Genomic DNA, 21866 nt, shown 5'->3' with positions numbered 1-21866 from the left:
TTATAATAGGAACACAAACACAATATACATTTGCAGTTTACGAAAATATTAAATATTTCATGAACACGATTAGGTTTCCGCAAAAATGAAGCCTAATGGAATGCAGTAATTATTCATTAGCACACAATTGCCGCCAGATGAAAGGCGAAACGGTTTAAGGCTGTAACATATGTTATTGCCGCATTTACAGTGCATGAATTGGCGCTAGATGTTTCCAAAATGTACTAACAGACTGACTATCTACTATGTACACACAAGTAGTTGCATAAAAGGTGGTAAGGTCTAACAGTACTTGCATATTCCTGTATGTGGATGAGAAAAACAAAACCTTGTTATTAGAACCATTGTGATTTTATAATTCAATATTGGGAAGTAACCTTTACTGTGACACATGGGACAAGTTTTAACTCGTTAATCCAGGTATGAATATCTGATATTATTTTTCATACATCTGTTTCACTTAAATATAATGAACTGATATACATTTTCTCTGCATCTGAGAACTAAAATATCGTATGAAACAAATGAAGTATAAGACTTGAGACATGTTTTCCTATCAAATGATAATTAATTACATGACATGTTTTCCTATCAAATGATAATTAATTACATGACATGTTTTCCTATCAAATGATAATTAATTACATGACATGTTTTCCTATCAAATCATAATTAATTACATGACAGTAAACGTGTTTTCAGTAAATGCCTTTATTTAAATGTTGATTTAGAAAGAATTTTGTAGCTATAGATTTTATACCAATTTGCATATACAGCAGGTGTTACAATTTCAGATAAAGTACGTTATATAAACGACTATTTAGCCTAAACAAATGGCTACTGTGACCTTGAATATCCGAGGAAGTCTTTTCATGACCCAGAAAATGTTTCTCCAGAACCTTCCTGGATCCCGCCTGTCAGAGATTTCTCCTACCAACGAGGAATACGATTTGGATAAAGACTGGTACTTTTTCGACAGGAACCCAGAGCTTTTCAACTCTATCTTGGATTTGTACCGGACAGGAAGTCAGCTACACCTACCCAATCATCTGTGCGGAGCCACGGTCCAAGACGAACTGAAGTTCTGGAAAATCCCTCTTGACAGGATAGCTGATTGTTGTTTCTCTGTCATTTCTCAACATGAGGACAGGCAGGACGTCATTCAGACACTGAAGAGAAGTTTTGAGGATACAGGTTCGTATAATTTGAACCCGTATACAGGACGTTTATAATTGACCTTTATCTTCATAACAAATAGAACCATTTCGTTTAATTTAGAATTGTCACTTTGGATGTCCTCTTTATAAAAGATATATATATATATATATATATATATATATATATATATATATATATATATATATATATATATATATATATATATATATATATATATTGTACGTTAAATATGTCTGAATAATAATAATAATAATAATAATAATAATTTTCTCATTGAAACCACCTGCCCAATTATACATACAATCCGACATTTGATACATCATGATGATGATAAATAAGTAAATACAATATATTGAAGATTTTGACAACTTTAAACCAGATAAAGAAGTCATTGTTTCATGGCACGATTTGCATTGCGAAGGAAACAGTGTCATCATTTTACATGTTTCAAAGCTGAACTGGACAAAACACTAATATTTTATTCACAAAATTACAAATATCGCTGTCATTAACCGCGAATGCAGTTACTGCGTTGATTTGATTTGCATTTTAAGTGCAGGTGTAAAGTCTTCTTATTTCGCACGTGTAAAATATCAAACATGGGAGATATGTTTATGTAAATCATCTCAGTTACTTCATCAGTTAATTTAAATTATGCCATATTGTTCATTTCCTGGAGAGAATAGTTCCAGTATATATGTTGAAAATAAACAGGGTGAAGTTCAAGGTAGAGAACATCATTTAATAATATACCAGGATGCACAAAAATTGCTTAGTGGAAAACAAAATATTATAAATATATTTTCTGCCAAACTAATATATGTTCTCCGTGTAAGTACAGACAATCGGTGATATTCACAGATACTCACATATTCGTCTCTTATCAAATGTAATTAAGGATCTACTAGGCCTCTTTGGACAGGTTTGTATTCGCCATCATTTATTTGCCAATATTAAAAAATAACGGACTATTGGTTTTTCCAAACATATGTATAAGGAGGATATTTTCTATTCCTACGTAAATACCCGATATATTTCATCGTTTGGTACAAACTCACGAGTTAAATATAGTTTTTGGTAACAAGACGAACTATATCCGGTATTAACGCAGGAAAAGAAAATTTTCTTTAATTATATACCAAGCGTACTCCTGAAACTAAATTTAGAAAATCAAGCTAACTCTTCTGTACAACGCGGTCACCCCGACCACTTTTGGTAGATTCACCTATATTCATTGTCTGATATAAATATACATAACTTAAGAAAGCGGTAGGATTGGGGTGACGTAATCCGTCGCAGTAAATTACATTTTTGTTATTTTGCAAGCTTTTTGACCCTATCTGAAAACAATGCAGGTTCGATTCAGTAATACATTTTCAGCTGATTTGTCAGTGTTGTTAATGATTAAGGGGAAGTACCTACAAAGAGATGCGAACTGCATCTTTCTATTGCCAATAACAGTACTACACTGCATGGATGGATTCTTAAGGTAGCATTTAACAATAATTGTTATAAACTTCATATATAAGATTCAGTCATACGAAAATAAACAGCAGACCCTACACAATTCACTATTCCATGTTGTTCCAATCTTATGTTTTTCCTCTTTTTAAATGAAAAAAACCTCTTTGCTTTCCTCTTAATTAGTATGAACTCTGACTTTTTCTTACAGACCTCTCAATATTTCTGTTTAAATCATCTGTATACGCCTCATACCTGGAATCCTATCAAAGCTTTCAGGAACCCGTAGTGCATGATGCATGGACTATCGATTGGTACCTGTAGTCAAACAGCATTTGCGTTCATTGGAAAGATAAAATAAGTTTTGCCTGCTGGCAAACCCGAGGAAAGTTTTTCATTTTAAATTTGTCTTTTAAAAAACCTAAAATAAATTGGTAATAATGGTTCGCATCCCACAAAATGTCTTTCTGTCATTAACTCAAGCACCCTACAATGTGTACAACATGCAACGAATCATGCTTACTAATTGGTATATCTGCTAATGAGCTCATTTCGTACATCATACACACATCTTAAAATAAAATTCATACATTCTAGCAGTGTTGATATTTTCTCTTTCCAAATGATATCATCAGATGGCCGAATGGGGCAAAGATTTAAAGTCTCGCTTGGAATTATGTAATATATTCCATCTAGGTTTGGCCGCCCTGAGACTGTCACAGTTTCTGCACTCATTTTTAGATTATTAAATGGGTAAAATATTGACATTTTCTACTTCTAATATGGTATCATCGTAGTCTACTGATAACAATACAAGAATAAATCTGTCCAATTACAATCTACTCATTTTCTATTATCAAGACTTATGAGTTATAAGGTTCCTTGGTAAAGATTTATTATACAGTTCTGATTACGTTTTCAACTTTAAATAACTTCAAAGGATTTGCACTTAGTATGTTTTTCATCTTTAAAGTGACCGCTCCGGTGGCCTAGTAGTTAGAGAGTCCGCCTCAGATGCGGGAGGTCGCGAGTTAGAACCCCGGCCGAGTCATACCAAAGACTGATTAAAATGGTACTAGCAGCTGCCTGGCTAGGCGCTCAGCATTAAGAAGTTGGTGTTAGGACTGGTATGCCTGTTGTCAGGATAATGTGACTGGGTGGGACATCATGTTAAATGTCTGCGGCATGCATCACTGTTAACTGCCACACGGCAGACATCGTAGCGATATGACTGAAAAATTGTTAAAGCAATGTTAAAAATCCAAATCACACATATATACACACATATATACACACACAGACACACACACACACGCGCAATAACAATCAGATAGTTCATGTATATTCTTAAGTTTTGGAGTTTTCAATCTTTTATATCTTCGTTTTATTGAAAACAACTTCTTTGGTGCACTGGTTGAGAAACTAAAAATGACAGCAACGATTCCTAAAGAAAAAAGTTACCCCCCCACAACAACAAAAGATTGTATAAGTTTACATGCTGCATTAGCTTGTTTATTGTACTAGATTCCACAGACATCCCCAAAAGATAAATAAGGATATAATGCTAAAACTAATATAATAAAATCTTAAGTAATCTTCGAGGAGTGTATATTTATTGTCTAAATTGTAGTTATTCTCGGCGAAAATTAAATCAATAGAGCAACAATATCCGCATATCTTTATAATCCGCGACTAATGATATAATTGATTAAGTTATTATATTTGTTTATTTTTTAAATCTATCAGATAATCAATGAATGAGTGCAATATTTATTTGAGAAAATGATACGGTTTTATCATTCAATGAATGGATGTTTTCTTTATGTTTAATTTTTTTTCGACTCCCCAGATTTAGGTCTGTGGACATTAACGATCTTGCGAACATTAAGACCTCTTTCAATCGTTTCCTCATCCACGAGGATATTTAGATAATAAGAACTGTTACAATATATCGTAGGCATTACGAATTGCGTTTCCACTGAAACACCTTAATATCTGCGCGACGAAAGTTGCCGAAAGCTTTATATATTGTGTTCAGTAAATGTGGACGCTGTAACGATCAGTCTTAAACGATAGCGTATTTTTGGACATCATTCTTAGTGGATATGCATAGAGGCTATATTGTTCCAGTTTGCTTCGATCTCATTGCATTTCCTTTTTCTCGCTATCTCAATTTCGAACTTTCTACAGGATACGTCTATACAGATGAGCGCCTAGCATCTAATCGATGGAATCGGGTCAAGAACAAAATCTGGACATTTACAAGTAGGACACACTCTTCGTTTGGCGCTTTGGTAAGCTCACTGTAATAGACATGTTCTAAAACAAATGTACCTTCATTTAAATATCGTTGTTCTCGTTTACTTCATTTTCCAAACTTCATTGGGTGGACTAGATGTCTTCTGGGAACTAAACAAATTCGATATTTAATAAAGAAGAAAACTTGTTTGTAATAGATAAAGTTAAACACTAATTCAATAAATGCTCTTACGAATTAGATGAAAAATATTTCAACAACACATGATAATTTTAAAAGGAAGTTGATCTACCCAAGCTCTTTACACATAGTTACCTACATCAGATTATCGAGCGATTTGTTTTTCTTAATAAAACAGTATTAATTGTTATCTTGAAGATTCGATTAATTTCATCTGCGGTGAATATTCTTTCACACTTTACACCAGAATGAACAGAGCAAATATTTCTTTTTAAAAATGTGTGAAATATTTCTAACCATTGTACATTTTATGCCTTAATTTGGTGATTTTTCATGGTGAATATAACGGTAAAATCGAAATGCATAAGTAATATTTATACGGGTTTAAACTAACCACCCACACTTTCATTGTACAAGCTTCCTCCTGCCAATATTTTATAAGTGCTAGTTATTAATTCAATTAGTGGTACATACATTATTATCTATCCCACTGGCTCATGTCAGATTCAAAATGAAGTATTTATGGAAATCTGTAAGTAGCATAGTCTGTTATGTCCGGATTTAATTATACTAATATTGCATCAAACAATGACATAATGTTGCTGTCATAAACTGATATGCATAATTATATAGCAATAACAGACTGAATACTTCAAGTAAAGTAAGTTAGCAAATAGCTTCATTGACGTCAGGTTTGGGAATTGGGAGGTAATGAAGCAATAACAAGACGGCATACATCAAAAACAAACGTAATAGTATGTACAAAAGTCGAACAATAAAACACATTGCATTTACATTATGCTCTTGTGTGTGTGTGTGTGTGTGTGTGTGTGTGTGTGTGAGAGAGAGAGAGAGGGGAAGTGTGGGGGGATGTTACATATTCTGCGTACACTTTTTCTCTTTCTTATTTAGCGATTTTTGTTTTTGAAAAGGTCTACAGCTGGACATTCCTGCTGATGGTTGTCCTGACATGCATATCGTTCATCCTATCGACCTATCCCCTGTTCAGAGAGCAATATGACGTTGAGCCTTACACAATCGAGAACCAAACAACCATGATGGGCCGCGACGAATTATTCATGGTCCGTTACAAGAACCCAAAGATCGCCCTATTACACGGAACGAAAAAACACAAAGTGCTGTCATATTTAGAAGATTTTGCAACGTTTTACTTTACAGTTGACCTTGTGTGTCGAATAATCAGCTGTCCCATTAAAACTCGTTTTATTTGTGATTTTCATAACATTGTTGACATAATGGTTGTGTCATCAATGCTTATTGCCATGATTTATGAAAAGATTCTATTTTTCAGTGCCGTACTCGGTGATGGGGACATGTGGCTTTATATTTTGTGTAAAGCGCCTGGAATTCTTCGACTACTACGCCTTCTGAGATTTTCAAAACACTTCAAAGGATTACAGGTTTTATACATCTCAATAAAATCGAGTTCGATTGAATTGGGGCTGATGGGCATATCGTTCGGAATAGCCGTGACACTTTTTGCTGGGCTGATGTATTACGCAGAATTTTTCGAGCCTAAAACGTTTCAGAATATCCCATTGGCTTTGTGGTGGTCGATCATTACCATGACAACAGTTGGTTATGGAGACTTCTACCCAACCACTCTTCCTGGTTACATAGTTGGTGCGATGTGTGCTGTTTCTGGGTTGTTGCTTTTAGCTATGCCTATAGCCATCATTTCCACCAACTTCACTCAGTACTACACTGAGAGCAAGCTGCACTTTAAACATGAACAACTGACAAAAGTCTCATCAGACAAACTTCCGATTTATAAACTGTGTTGTAGTAATAGGGTCAGATTAGAAAAAAAGATAGAATCTGTGAAATAACACTGGATTGATATACTGAAAACCTATCCAAATGTATTGATAGTGTTTTACAACCTTTAATGAAATCACTTCCTTCACACATTAAAGATACCACTGATTTCATTAAAAAGTTGAAGTCTATTCCACAGCTATCTGATAACTCAATCCTTGTATCATTAGATGTAACATCACTATATACCAACATTCCGCATGCAGATGGTATTGAAGCATGTAAATATTTTATTGATAACAATCTTAATAATAGCACACTATCTAGTGAAGATATTTGTAAAATAATAAAACTTATCTTGGAAAACAATTATTTTCAATTTAATAATATGAATTACATACAAATAATGGGTACAGCAATGGGTAGTCCTATGGCTCCTTCATACGCTTCCCGTTTCATGGGTAAATTAGTAAAAGATTTTCTTCAAAACGAAAAGTATAATCCAACTGTTTGGTTCAGATTTTTAGATGACATATTTATGATCTGGAACCATTCAAATGAAGAACTGAAAAAAATTATTGATCGCCTGAATCTTTTTCATCCGACAATTAAATTTACTTATACTGCATCAGGTACGCATGTTTCATTTTTAGATGTAAATGTAATTAAAAAAATATTGATAACACTATCTCTACAAATATTCATATCAAGGAAACTAATATCCACCAATATGTATAATATTCTTCATGTCATCTTATGTCATGTAAGAACGGTATACCATATAGCCAGGCCAAAAGATATCGACGCATTATTTCTGATGATTGTCAATTACAAAATTGTTTGAATAAATTATGAACTTATTTCCAAAATAGAAATTATCCTACATACATAATTGATTCTGCACTGAACAAACACCGTAATCTTACTTAACATGAAGCTTTAAACAAAGCAGAATGTAAAATAGAGAGAGACGTTATTCCTTTCACAATATAATATAATCCTTCATTACCTAATATAGGTCGTATACTTAATAAATATTGAAGAGTTTTCTCTTTACGCTTGAACTTTTAATGTTAACGTAACTATTTAATTTTCTAATTTAAACTATACAGGCATTATTGTGCAGACATACTTTTTAAACCGCATGCATACGTACATTGTGTGATGTGGAATAAACGATGAAAAACAATAAAAAGAGCATATTTTTGGTTATATCAAAGTACAGGAACAATAATGAGCTTATTAAAAAAAAAAACGTTGCTATTGTAATATTTTGAAACCACTGTTCATAAAATCTGATCCAGAAGCTATTATCATTGTCCACTACTATAAACCTAATTTTTCCTGGGTTCTGAGTAACCTTTGAGTGCCAAGCGGTAAACAAGGATAGTTCATGCTTCAATAATTACCTTGATTAGCCACGAGAGAAAAATCACGCAGAATTCACTGCACATCTAATTCCTATACATTCTCATATGAACAATATACAGTGAACATGCTGACAGTAGCATGTCACAAAATTCAGTGTAGTCATTAATATGGAAAGTTTAACATCGAATCACCTATGTATTCGTACTTCTACTTGCACTGGTTAGAAATTGTCTTTTGAGCGGGTAGGATGTATATAGCACGATGCATTCTTGTGGTAGTACTTCTAAAACTACGTCCAGTCACCAAGTTTCGTGATTCTAGGTAGGATGATATGCATACAACATGCCAAAAGTTCGTGTGGTCATGACCTAAACGCAAAAACTGAACCAAAGCTAGTAACAGATGAAATACGGGTAACAATGACCTTCTTTTGTTTAAAGAACATTATAGCAACAAAGATGCTTATTGCCATCACTTTCACGATTCTAACACGAAAGGTACGTGAGAGACGAACTTGAAACACAAAATTTAAGCCAAATCTGTGTAACGTAAACTATATACCATAACGACATATTACTGAAATGAAGGAGCAGAGCTCACGAAGATGCACCCTTCCACCAGATGGCATTATTCTAAATAGGTTAATATGTGTGTGTGTGTGTGGTACTAAGATGTATTTCATAATAATCTATATTATTGTTGCATGAACAAATAGTAAAGCTACAAAAATGAGGAAAAAATTAGCGAAACGTGAAATATGAGTCACAGTGATCTACCTTTAACATGAGGGTGTGCTACTCCTCAAGATGCACATTCTTAGCAAGTTTCACGATTCCAGGTAAACAGTATTACATAGGCTTCCCAAAAAATTATGTAGGAGCAAAAACTTTAACCTAAGCCAGAAAAATGTGAATTGTAGGTCACACTGACCTTCTTTTCTTGTAAGGACGTGATACTAATATAGATACAAACTTTCATCTACTCTGACGGTTTTAGCCAGTTCAGAGCTTGAGAAATAAACTTAAAAGATAAATTGTAACCAAAGTCATTGAAGCTTGCAATATACGAGAGAGTGAATCGATTTTGTGACAAGGCTATAGTACTGGTCAAGATTTATCCCCGTGCTCTCCTTCATGTTTCTAGGTAACTATTACGACTAGATAATAGAAAAGAGTGAAAACCAACAAGTTTTGTTAAATTCAACAAAAATTTTATTACCCTAGAATACACAGGGAAAACTTAAAAAGGACTTACAGTGTTGTATTGCGAATTAAATCCTAAAATTGTTTTTAAAAAATATATATTACCAGTCCTAATGAATATAGTTCTAATGTGAATGTGTTGGTCACCCTCTTTTAGCATGTGACGTGGTGATGTCACAACAGTCTTTCGATGAATCACGAATAATAAAATCCAACATGTCCTTGTTTGAATTCACTATAATTCCCAAATAATGTTTCTGCCCAAGAATATTATTCAAGAGTATTGTGCATTATCAGAGAATAATAATAGTTGAAATAAATAATTCCAGCCAAATCAAATACTGAAAACAACAATACCAATGATCCTGCTTTAAGAGCTTACATGGATAATTTTTAGATGAACAAAACTATTAAGCCCTTTACTTGATTTAGGTCACAATTAGCATTTTGTAAAAATTATGACTGAATAATAGAATTTTCCAATCTAGAACATTCTGTTACTAAAATTATAATAGAGAACATGGTAAACATAATGTCCTTGACTCATAACAAGATAATGATCATAATATTTAACCCACACGCTTAAAAAATATTAGTCATGTATTACTTGTTTACCAAACACAACACCAGTGTCTTTAGTCAGGAACACAGTGGGCTTGATTTTGGACAAAGTTAACACCAAAATACATTTAAAATAACATATAATGATGAAGGAAAAAACAAAACAAACAATCCAACTTAAATATATGGCTAACCGAAGAAAACAAACGCACCAGGAACGTACAGCTAACGTGCATGCATGTGCCATGCTTATACCCATTTCCCCAGTGTGTTGCTATGAACCCATTGAAAACTTCAGGTAGAGCCCAGGAAGAAAAACTGCTTGAGATTCGGTTGTAAACATGTATATACTTTTACTCTGCGGAAGATGTCGCCGATCCCGATGCAGGGTAATAATATGCTATCTACTTCGTAGAGGAGAGATAGCAATCAGCTAAAAGAAAGTTCAAATACTTGCATTCATTATCGAAAAGTGGCATGCATGGACTTTGAAACAATTGAATTAACAAAAACAAAAATACAAATAAAGTTGTTTCCAAGAAAAAATGTATTAACTGGAAGTATAAGCATAACATGTTGTTTTATTGGGGGTGGGGGTGGGTGGGTTGCGTATTAAAATTAAACTATGTAACAGTTTCCTTGACATTATTGAATAATATCAAAGAAGGAGGAGCTCAAAGCTCAAAGCTTCAATTTCCCCGGCATGATACTGTCAGTAATATGTTAAAAGTTCATTAAACAACAACAGCCACACAGGACTGTAATGCTATCCTATACACGTTGTACAGAGCACGCATTGCTTGTTATTTACTTGTGTTCAATTGGCTACCAAGCACTTTTATGTGTCCTGTTAAACGTTAGACATGTTTCAGCCAAACGTAATTTGATTTATGACACAAAGCCTTATCTTGAATGTACATGATCTATAAAAGTGTCTGTACAGTGGATATTATGACTTGAAAGTATGTCATAACTTCTTGTAGTAAAATTATGCAGATAGAATGAAAAGTATTTTTGGAGTTTTAAGTTTGCTCACCTATGACTCAGTTTTATTCTTAAAGAAATTGAGAAATTCTAAAATTTCCTCTAAGTTTTCAATGAGATGAAACAAGACACTTTTCAAATGAATATGAGGTACTGTGACTGATTATTAATCTTTGGTGCCTTATTCTGTGAAAAATTCATGATTGGCACTCGGTAGCAAAATATATTCAAAAATCTGAATTTGATGAGGAGCATTTTTGATGTTCTGTGAAACTGAAACAAGTCTGGTCTTTTACATACTGCTCTCTAGCCATGGAATTCGTAACCATTTGATAAAAGAATATTGTAAATCGGACAAGGTATTGTTATATTTAAAAAAAAAATAGAGAGAGACGTTATTCCTTTCACAATATAATATAATCCTTCATTACTTAATATAGGTCGTATACTTAATAAATATTATAGTCTCCTAAATTTATCCAATAAAACTAGCATCAAATCACTTTTCAAAATTAAACCAATTCTCGCTTATAGAAGACCCAAGAATTTGCAAGATTTTTTAATCAGAACCAAGCAGACAGAAAATAAAAAAGTACTTTTCGTCATCTAAGTGTAACAGACACCGGTGCTGTCAGTGTGCAAACATAAGAGAAAGTACTTCTTTCAGTAGTGCTAATACAAAAGAGGCATTTTCTCTACGCGATAAAACTAACTGCATATCAACTGATGTGATTTATTTAATAACCTGTAAAAAATGTAGCATGCGATATGTTGGACAAACACTACAACAAGTTTCTAAGAGAATGAATAATCATCGCTTTCATATAAAAATTCATAGAGATCCTCAGTTTTCCTCTAATGTTTCGACACACTTTAACACCAATAATCACTCTCTACTTGATTTTTCTTTCATGCCAATAGATATTGTGCATGGTGACATGAATAGACTCATAAAAGAAACTTATTGGATTTATAAGTTAGATACTCTGTATCCTAATGGACTTAATGCTAATGCACTATATAAAATTGTATAATTTAAATCGATATATTGTATATCCTTTATAACAATATAATATATGTATGACTGTTTGTCTCTAATTTATTTTATTATTTTTGAAATAACACTGGAAATTCCTCAAAAGCGTACTATTTTGACATTTATCATTTTTCACGCAATTTATTGATTATGTTATGGCAGACAATAATTGCTGTATTACTATGGCATGCATCGTCGACACCAAGATTTCCATATAATTCTAACATGCGGCATCATCAGAATGCGTAGCTGTATATTGATATACACAATTTAAGCCAGTGCCACCAATCGATACACAGGATTTCCCGATCCATATATGAGCAGACTATTTTAATTTGCACTAAAAAGATCATCCTTGTTGATCATTAAAATGACTTTAAATATCCTTATCGAATTTTGGTGAAAATTCGGTGGTGGCGGAACAAAAATAGTAATTTTTGTGGATTGAAGTATATTTTGTTCCAAAGATCTGATGGCCATGTTGGCTTAGAAAACACAATCGTGTTCCATCATGTAAACTGACCTGCATGTACACTTGATGGCCATGTCTCCCTAGAAAACTCAATCGTATTCCGTCATGTAAACAGATCTGTATGTACACCTGATGGCGATGTCGGCCTAGAAAACACAATCGTGTTCCATCTTGTAAACAGACTTGTATGTACACTTAAAGATATCCAGACTGCTTGAATGTATATTATAACAATTTTATAATTCCACCTCATTTACATAATTATATATACCTGAAACAAGTGTTCTGTATTATTATGATAATTAAACTCTGTCTTTGAATATTTTTGTGTACTTTTAAACGAAAGTGAAATGTAAAATGCTTGCAAGAGGTGAGCTTTCTTTCTAAAGAATAACAAGGAAAATTAAACGTATTTATCTGAAAATTAAATGATGAAACATGATCAAAAGATACTTTCAGTGAGATTCAAATTAAACATTTTATCGTTAATGGGCAATTCCAATGAGACTCAAATGAAAACTATTATTATTAATGGATACTTCCAATGAGACTCAAATGAAAACTATTATCATTAATTGGCACTTCCAATGAGACTCAAATGAAAACTATTATTATGAATGGATACTTCCAATGAGACTCAAATGATAAACATCATCATGAATAGTCATTTGTTTACAAACTAAATAATAGGGAGTTATCCTAAATGTGCACAAGACTGAAATGATAAAATACTATTAATAAGGGGGTTCCTTGGATCGGATTATAAAAATAAGACGTTATTATTCATTGGTTCTTTAGATGAGTCTTAAATGATAGAACGTTAATTGGTTTATTGTCTGAGTCTTAAATTATGATGTTACTATTATTGAATACTTTGCACGAGTCTTATATGATGATGTGTTGTCATTAATGCACACTTTGCATGAGACTTAAATGACGATGTGTTGTCATTAATGCACACTTTGCACGAGTCTATATGATGATGTGTTGTCATTAATGCACACTTTGCATAAGACTTAAATGACGATGTGTTGTCATTAATGCATACTTTGAATGATAATTAAATGATGGCGTATTATCATTAATGCACACTTTGTATGAGACTTAAATGACGACGTGTTGTCATTAATGCACACTACACTTTGCACGAGTCTTATATGATGATGTGTTGTCATTAATGCATACTTTGAATGATAATTAAATGATGACGTATTATCATTAATGCACACATTGCATGAGAATTAAATGACGACGTGTTGTCATTAATGCACACTTTGCACGAGTCTTATATGATGATGTGTTGTCAGTAATGCACACATTGCATGAGACTTAAATGATGATGTATTGTCATTAATGCATACTTTGCATGGACTTAAATGATGATGTGTTGTCATTAATGCATACTTTCTTTGCATGAGTCTTAAATGATAATAAGTATTCATTTGATGCATAATTTGCATGAGTCTGAAATAAAAGGTTATGTCATTAATACATACATTGTATCAGACTTAAAGATTGAAAATTATAATTAATAGGTTCCTTGTACGAGACGTAAATAATTGAAAATTATAATTAATGGGTACTTTGGATCGGACTTGAACCATATAATGTTGTAATTAATGGCTATAATGTATGAAACGTAATTGATTAAGTGTTGTCATTAATTCACACTTTGTATGAATTTTAAATGATGATATTTTGTCATTAATGCATATTTTGCATGAGTCTTAAATGATGATGTATTGTCATTAATGCATACTTTGCATGAGTCTTAAATGATGATATTTTGTCATTAATGCATACTTTGCATGAGTCTTAAATGATGATGTATTGTCATTAATGCATATTTTGCACGAGTCTTAAATGATGATGTATTGTCATTAATGCATACTTTGCATGAGTCTTAAATGATGATGTGTTGTCATTAATGCACACTTTGCATGAAACGAAACTGATAAAGTATTGTCATTAATTCATACTTTGTATGAGTTTTAAATGATGCAATTTTGTCATTAATTCATACTTTGTATAGATTTACATGATGCAATTTTGTCATTAATGCATACTTTTCATGAAACGTAAATGATGAAGTGTTGTCATTAATTTATACTGTGAATTTTAAATGAAAAAATTTTGTCATTAATGCATATTTGGCTTGAAACTTAAATGATGAAGTGTTGTCATTGATGCATACGTTGCATTAGACGTTAATAAAGTGTTATCATTAATGAATATTTTACATGAGAGAATACTTTCATTATTGTTTACTTTGTATAATACCCAGCAATGAAATATTAACATAAATGTGTATGTTTCATGACACTTAGATAATACACCGTAATTATTAATGAGTGCCGGCTTTATAAGTTGAAAGATTATCATTAGCAGGGTTTTGGTTTGCAAGCACATTATCTGTAATGGATGTGCGTATACTACTTCCACCACAGAACATCATTGTTAACTTGTACTTTGTATTATTCTTAAATGATGTTACATTTTCATTAATTGGTTGGTTGTATGTGACTTACATGATGAAATGTTACCATGAAGGGGTGCTTTGTATAGAAAGTATGTGATGAACTATTGCCATTAATGGGTGTTTTGCATGGGACTTAAATGATGAAACACTGTTAATAATGTGTCTGTTGTATGGGAATTAAATAATGAAACATTGCCGATAATGGGTGCGTTGTATGGGGCCTCTGTGATGGAACGTTACTATTAATAGGTACGTAACATGAAATTTCAATGACAGAAAATTATCAAAACTAATGATCGGAAATTTTAATAAATCCATACTTGGTATGCTGCTTAAATTACTATGTACCTTATATGAAACCTAAATGACATATTATTTATTAATGGGTGCTTTGTATGAAATTTGCTTGATTGAAGGTTGTGGTCAATGTGTAAATTGTATGAAACTCAGTAGTGACAACTTTTTATTAATTGGTACTTTGTGTGAGATGTTAAAGAGAGATCGTTATTATTTAGAGACTTAAATGATGAAATATTATAAGTAATGAATGAAACATAGATTTAAAACAGTACACTATCTTCAATGGGTACTACATGTTCAACTCGGATGACTCAGTAGTGTCATTAATGGGTACCTTTTGTAAGTCATAAATGGGGTAAAATTATAACTGATATATACTTTGCATGAGACGTAAATCGGGTAACATTATAATTGATAGATTCTTTGAGTGAGACTTCAATGGGGTAACATTATAAATGATAGATACTTTGTGTGAGACTTAAATGACAATATATTATATGGATAGATTATTCGCTTAGATTTAAATGAAGAAACATTTATCAGTCATTGTTATTTTTGTATAGACTTAAATGATGACATATTGTTATTAATGGATACATTATATTGGTATTTAATTGGTTCAACAGCTTCGTTAATGGGTACGTTGTATGAAACCTAAATTTCAGAACATAAATATTTAAGAGTATTTTGTATGAAACTGAAATGATGAAAAAATATCATTAATGGTATTTGTATAGAACCTGCGTCATATACCATTACCATTATAATTATTATTGTTATTTGGTACTTTGTATGAAGCCTAATTAATGAAACCTTTGCATTAATTCGTACTTTGAACCAGACTTAAGTAATAGAACGTCATAAGTAATAAGTAAGTTGTACTGGAATTAAATGATACAACTGTATCGTTAATGGGTTCAGAAATGCATAATAGAATATTGTACTTACATACATTTTTTGTACGAGACTTAAATGAAATAACGTTTTCATTAATGGATACCTTGTATTCTCATATGATAGGACATTATCTTAACAAAACCTAAACATTGCACCAGTAGTTCTAATGATAATCATGTCTCAGTGTTATAATTTATTCAGATTCAAAACTATTCTCAGAGACCAGTGAAAATAGATGCCTTGCGGCTTACCTTCCGTCTCAAAAACCGTCAATGTTTCACGAGTCATTACAAACACCTAATGTTTTTGGAAGTTGCAAGTAGCTGCTCACAATTTTCTTCATTTGCTATACCCTAATATGATATTACTTTATGTCTGTATTAGATATCAAAGTAGGCGGCCTCTTCTGAACAAAGGAACAGTGTTTATTTTTCATCTGAAATGTCCTTTTTGAAAGACAAAGCTCTTACTTTCAGACCACTCTACAAGAAACAATGTAAATATCGCTAATATCATCCTTGATGATAAAAATCTGATAACTGTATTGTGTGAAAAGAAAACGACAAGAAACACTTATACCCACAATCGTTCTGTTAATGATTTATATACAAAATACAGTTCGCTGTAGAACAGGTACAGCTGCTAAAATTATACGATGTAAGGCCTTCCGTTTTTCGAGCATATTGAATACATTTTGTTTAAAAACTCTCTTCTGACTTTCAAATCGTTGAGATAAAAAATTTCCTACAGCGAACATTCACCAGAATAAGACTTCGTCGAGAAGGTAGGTTAATGGGCAATTGCAAAGAGTATCACACACACACACACACACACACACACACACACACACACACACACACAGAGATACATACATATGCACCCCACCATTATGCTCTCAAGAAGTCAGCTAAGGGTGTATGATTCTTCTAACACATGGATAGACATTATTGCAATGGCGATTTTATTAGGGTTGCTGCTGATATCATTCATCACCATCCATTAGTGTCAATTTACTGAGACGTTATAGAATGGTGTTTTAATCACATAAACTTAATGCACCCAGGCTAAGTTTGTTATGCTCGTTGCACATATCAACGCACTATTAAAACTTTCATCCATCTCTCACTCAAGTTGCTGTACAAGAGTGTGAATGTGTGTGTGATTTGGATCTTTTACATAGTCATATTGCTACGATGTCTGCAGTGTGGCAGTTTATAGTGATGCCTAGTATTGGGGCATCATGCCGCAGACATATAGCATGATGTCCCACCCAGTCACATTATCCTGACACCAGGACGACCAGACCTAACACTAACCTCTTAATGCTGAGCGCCAAGCGAGACAGCTGTTAGTAATATTTTTGTAAGTCTTTGGTATGACTAAGCCGGGGATCGAACCCACGACCTCCCGCATCCGAGAAAAACGCCCAAACCACTAGACCACCGGAGCAGTTCTGTTGTACAAGTCGTGTTACACTGGTTCGTGTCTATGTCTACATTGTTAAGTCCCAGTCTAACTGAATAGATCCAGTGGCTGTATGAGTTACAATCAATAAAACAATACATTTGTAAACTTTCAGACGATTTGAACTTTAAATACGATTTGAAAATGATAAAATAGTTTTGTTAACTTAAATATATCTAAATTAGATACGCTTCAGCATAAAATGGACTTTTATGTTTGTTCCATTCAAATTCAAAAAAAGATCTTGTTTTCCTTTGCATGAGCGGTAAAGAAAATAATAAGATTTGTATTTATTGTGAGAGATGCAAATCATGTTGCATCACACAAAAAACCGGGCTAAAGATCGTCAACATCCACTTTATCAGGAAGAGTTCCATATGTTAATGGTATGTGGCTGTACAAAAATGTAGAGAGCTAATGAAACAAGTCGTATAATAAAGGAACGTTTATTTATTTTGGCAAATGCATTTACAATATTACATATCTTTCGCATGACTACTGGTGCGCACACAAGCATCAAAATTGTTCTTCAGTAATACAAGGAACAGTAATGCGATACATTGCACAGGAAAATACTTTATGCTTTCGAAGCATTATTCAAAGCATATTTAACACGTGGAAAATAATACAAAAGAAATGCCTACAATTGTTATGTTATGAAAATGTGATAATAAGTATTTATACAGGAAAAAAGACAACATATGTGACCTTGAATATTTCAATCTATACATATTCTACTATCGTTAGGAGTCGTGGTAGCTAAGTAGCAAACGTGCAGGATGTGCAAACGAATGGATCTGTGTTCAAGTCCAGATATCAAATCAGCACAGTGTCGCCCACCGTATTGCACTTTACTTCAATTGCCAAGGCAGTAAATAACTTACATGTGATGTTTTGCTATCAAACACCAAAGAACTATTCTGTTCCCACAATAATCAGTTGCATGATTTGTGTGTCTGTGTCTGTGCATGTGCTTGTGACAAACAAAAATATCCTGGCCTGGAAGTTATACAACAATTTCATGCTTAGAACATATTTAACTCAAACGTTTTGACGTTCGATTGCCTAATTTATGACCAATAAACAGAGTTCAGAAGTTTGAGCCTAGTCCGAGCTATGTATGTATGTATGTATGTATGTGTGACTAGCAAAGTAATAAGTAAATAGATTAAAAACTGTACATTATCTGTAATGGGTACTACATATTCAACTCAAATGCCTCAGCAGAGTCATTAATGGGTACTTTGTGCGAGACATAAATGGGGTAATATTATAATTGCATGAGACATAAATCGGGAAACATAATTGACCGATACTTTGAGTGAGACTTGAATAAGCAAACAAGATAATTGATGGATACTTTGAGTGAGACATAAATTTGGTAACATAATTAATAGATACTTTGAGTGAGACTTAAATGGGGTAACATTATAATTGATAGATACTTTGTGTGAGACTTAAATGGGGTAACGTTATAATTGATAGATACTTTGAGTGAGACTTAAATGGGGTAACGTTATAATTGATAGATACATTGAGGGAGACTTAAATGGGGTAATATTATAATTGATAGATACTTTGAGTGAGACTTAAATGGGGTAACATTATCATTGATAGATACTTTGAGTGAGACTAAATGGGGTAACATTATAATTGATAGATACTTTGAGTGAGATTTAAAAGGAGTAACATTATATTTGATAGAAACTTTGAGTGAGACTTAAATGGATTCAAAAAAGTACCAGCCTTGTTCCAAGTTGTGTTCTTCATTATTGGGAGAAATTTCTGCGAGACGGATGCCAGGGAGTTTCTGGAGAAGTGACTTCCGGATCATGAAGACATTTCCGCCAACGCTCAAGTTGAAGGTGACCATTATGTTACCTTTTCCAAAATGTATATATGGATAATGAGTGAAAATAACACTAAAAGTACTTCTATCTTTTCAAAAAGGTTTGAATACATCGCAACATTTAAAATTATTATTTAGCTTTAATAGAAAGAAACTTTTTATCTTCTAAAATATGATTGGTAGAGAGGAAAAGTTTCTATAGAAATTCTTTTAAAGCAGACATTTTGTATTGTTCAGCAGGTATAGAATTTTACTATAAAAAGAAGGACTACTTATTACAGTCGAGAGGAGGAGACTGTGAACACCTTTTCATGACATAGGTACGTCTATCGCACTCATTTGCATACACAAGATGAACAGCTTTATTCTTTTGCAAACTGTTTCCTGCACACGTCTATTGAATATAGAAGTATATCTTGCAGGCATGATGCCTCGCAATTAATTGACGTTAATGACACAATTCCTCCATGAATTTAATGTATAGAAAAAACCACGATACCTGCAACCTTTTGAAACTTTTGAATGCAGCTTAGCACTTGCCCAACCACCTCCTCGATTTAACCTCTTAACATGTTTTGGCCTACGTCCGTAAAACGTAATAACTGACCACTACGTGTTTGATGCTGCCCCTGAAAATAACTCTGGCGCCCCTGTATGTTACTGTTTACTTCTGTAATGGCATGCGATTCACGCTTTGTATGCGACTGAAACTGTTGAAAGAAATATAAAAAAAACTAACTTGCATAATTCAACATGGTGACAGTTTTTAAGTATTGCACCAGTATGTTAGTTTGTCACTGCGATCAATCAGGTGTGCTTTCTTATATAGATTTCGGATATATTGATCTCAAAATCGCTGAAATACCTTTCGAAAATAATATACTCCTCGCCTTACGCGGAGCAGTAAGATGTTTAGATTAGTACTTAGCAAAATGGCGGTTTTCGATTTTATTTGTTTGAGGTATACAAAATTGTAAGGAAATTAGTTTTAGCAAGAATGAATATTGCTTTATAGTTAGATACGACAAATTTTTAAGCTCTCACTCGCTATCATGTCGAGAAGTACCTTTGGACTTTTTTTATTCAAGCTAACCACTGTAGTCATATCCAGTCACTTTCCTTTATGAAATGAATGTAGCGCCAAAAAACGTTGGAATCAGGAACAATTGTACAATTTTTGTGGCAAATGTTATCAAAATATTAATATTTTCCTATTGATTCAACAATCGGATGCGTTAAATGCTTTATAGAGGCCATTATCTTAATGTCATTGACGGCTATTAGTTTCTAGCATCTGACAGTAAAAATCGTAATGTTTGGAGTGCACGGAAGAGATTGCCAATAGAATTGTTTGTCTGAATTAACTTGATGGCATTTGCGGTCGATAATTTTTTTCATTTATGTTAGCATCTAAAATCCAATAAATAATAAAACATTAAATGGAGTGGTTCAAAATATCTGGAGACTGTTCGCGAAGATGAATCAATATTTGACACTCGGGAACTGATGTTTTCATAAATGTAGGCTTTCGAAAACTGCATATTTCATTATCGTTTGTTAAAACCCAAGTGACGATTATGAATCATGGCTTGTGTATCTGAGCCCAGTGACTAATCCAGAATTTTCGTATATTGTTTATGTATAGAAGGGGTGAGGTCTATGGGACGGACTCCACCAGAGGAGGTCCAAGGGACGCAGCCCTGAAATCCCATTCGTTTGAAGTGTTTCCATAGCATATAACCAGCTAAGAATAAAATACAACGTAATCTATGAAACGTTCCGTTGTTTAGCGCTCATTTTGAAGGGGCGGGGAGGAGAACCTTGCACCTGAAGAACCCCAATCGTTTGCCAAAACATCAATGAACAGTCAAACAGGGGAAGTAACCTTATTGTCGTTGTTGATCAGTTTAGGTTTTATATCCAAATAAGATGACGTTTCTGTTGAACCAAGTGTTTAGAATAACATTTTGTTTTTATGAAAAAAATGTTGTGTATAATGAAGATTTGAAGGTTCGTCATTCACCTATGCATCACGTATCCTATCTGATATGTAGTGAGTTGTGGGTCACTTTTCGCCATTGCGCAGTAGTCTATCCTGCTTCTTAACATTCTGCTTCCTGATATATAACACCCTTCCTGATATATAACACCCTTCATTATATATAACATCCTTCCTGATATAACACCCTTCCTGATATAGCACCCTTCCTGACACCCTTCCTGATATATAACACCCTTCCTGATATAACACCCTTCCTGATATAACACCCTTCCTGTTATAAGACCCTTCGTGATATATAACACCCTTCCTGATATATAACACCCTTCTTGATATAACACCCTTTCTGATATAACACCCTTCCTGAAATAACACACTTCCTGATATGTAACGCCC

General features: G+C 33.2%; 1 protein-coding gene across 1 annotated transcript; it reads left to right on the top strand.

The window, feature by feature from the left end:
* Positions 1 to 220: 220 nt before the first annotated feature.
* Positions 221 to 7872, top strand: LOC149798153 (potassium voltage-gated channel protein Shaw-like). The gene is made up of 4 exons (XM_089960547.1): positions 221 to 420; positions 795 to 1194; positions 4831 to 4934; positions 6010 to 7872. Exons 2-4 carry the CDS (start codon positions 834 to 836, stop codon positions 6925 to 6927), a joined length of 1383 nt encoding a protein of 460 aa, XP_089816673.1. The 5' UTR covers positions 221 to 420; positions 795 to 833; the 3' UTR covers positions 6928 to 7872.
* Positions 7873 to 21866: the final 13994 nt, after the last annotated feature.

Source organism: Sinohyriopsis cumingii, chromosome 6, assembly GCF_028554795.1.
Source record: "Sinohyriopsis cumingii isolate HCF-2022 chromosome 6, ASM2855479v2, whole genome shotgun sequence".
Classification (NCBI taxonomy): domain Eukaryota; kingdom Metazoa; phylum Mollusca; class Bivalvia; order Unionida; family Unionidae; genus Sinohyriopsis; species Sinohyriopsis cumingii.
Note: the sequence above shows the minus strand (reverse complement) of the source record. Positions and strands in the feature narration are given on the sequence as shown.

What these genes read in the sequence shown, in the direction of transcription:
- LOC149798153 (XM_089960547.1), top strand. Translation starts at nt 834, where the DNA reads ATGGCTACTGTGACCTTGAATATCCGAGGAAGTCTTTTCATGACCCAG. An exon ending in GAGAAGTTTTGAGGATACAG is followed by an intron (nt 1,195 to 4,830) that starts GTTCGTATAATT and finishes AACTTTCTACAG; the next exon opens with GATACGTCTATACAGATGAG. An exon ending in ACTCTTCGTTTGGCGCTTTG is followed by an intron (nt 4,935 to 6,009) that starts GTAAGCTCACTG and finishes GTTTTTGAAAAG; the next exon opens with GTCTACAGCTGGACATTCCT.